The 704-nt window shown below is 47.9% G+C and overlaps 1 protein-coding gene across 1 annotated transcript in view; it reads right to left on the bottom strand.

Moving 5' to 3' along the window:
- The window catches only part of LOC101863358, a gene marked incomplete at both ends in the record, with an annotated part of 70,737 nt that extends 70,243 nt beyond the window's left edge, over window positions 1-494 (bottom strand). The window contains 1 exon segment of the mRNA XM_013085214.2: window positions 217-494. Coding sequence (XP_012940668.2) covers window positions 217-494 — 278 coding nt within the window.
- Between the last annotated feature and the right edge of the window lie 210 nt (window positions 495-704).

Genomic DNA, 704 nt, shown 5'->3' on the forward strand with positions numbered 1-704 from the left:
GCTAATATTATTATTGTTATCATTGTTATATTATTATTATTACTATAATATCGCTGTTATTTTTATTAAATTTATTATTATTATTATTATTATCATTATTATTAGTGTTATTGTTATTGTTATTATTATTGCTGTTGATATTATTTATTACTGACACTCTGTTCAAACGGCGTACACTAATTCGCTACTCTGACGCTGCATACACCGACACGTTACCTTATTGAGATAATTCCCCGGGAAGAACTTCTCCCTGACAGCCGGGTTGATTGCGAAACATGTGACCGCATCCTCGTCCTCCCCTTGCCTTCTGACTAGCGTCCACTGGCTGCCCATCCGGGCCTGGGAGCAGGGGCAATCCAGCAGAGTGTTGACGTCACTGGTGAAGGAGTCGTTGGTGAGCAGGGGCAGGTTGTCGGCGTAGAAGCGGGCACACTGGTGGAAGGGGCTGGCTCGTGCCACGTGACCCGCGTGTAGGAGGAACGTGCCGCGGACACCTGGAGGGGAGGGGAAGGGGAGGTGAGGACATGACGTCATGGAAGGGAAGGGGGGATGAGGACATGTACGTCGTGGAAGCGAAAGGGGAGATGAGGACATGTACGTCATGGAAGGGAAAGGGGAGATGAGAACATGTACGTCATGGAAGGGAAAGGGGGGATGAGAACATGACGTCATGGAAGGGAAAGGGGGATGAGAACATGACGTCA

This window comes from Aplysia californica, unplaced genomic scaffold (genome assembly GCF_000002075.1).
Source record: "Aplysia californica isolate F4 #8 unplaced genomic scaffold, AplCal3.0 scaffold00357, whole genome shotgun sequence".
NCBI lineage: Eukaryota > Metazoa > Mollusca > Gastropoda > Aplysiida > Aplysiidae > Aplysia > Aplysia californica.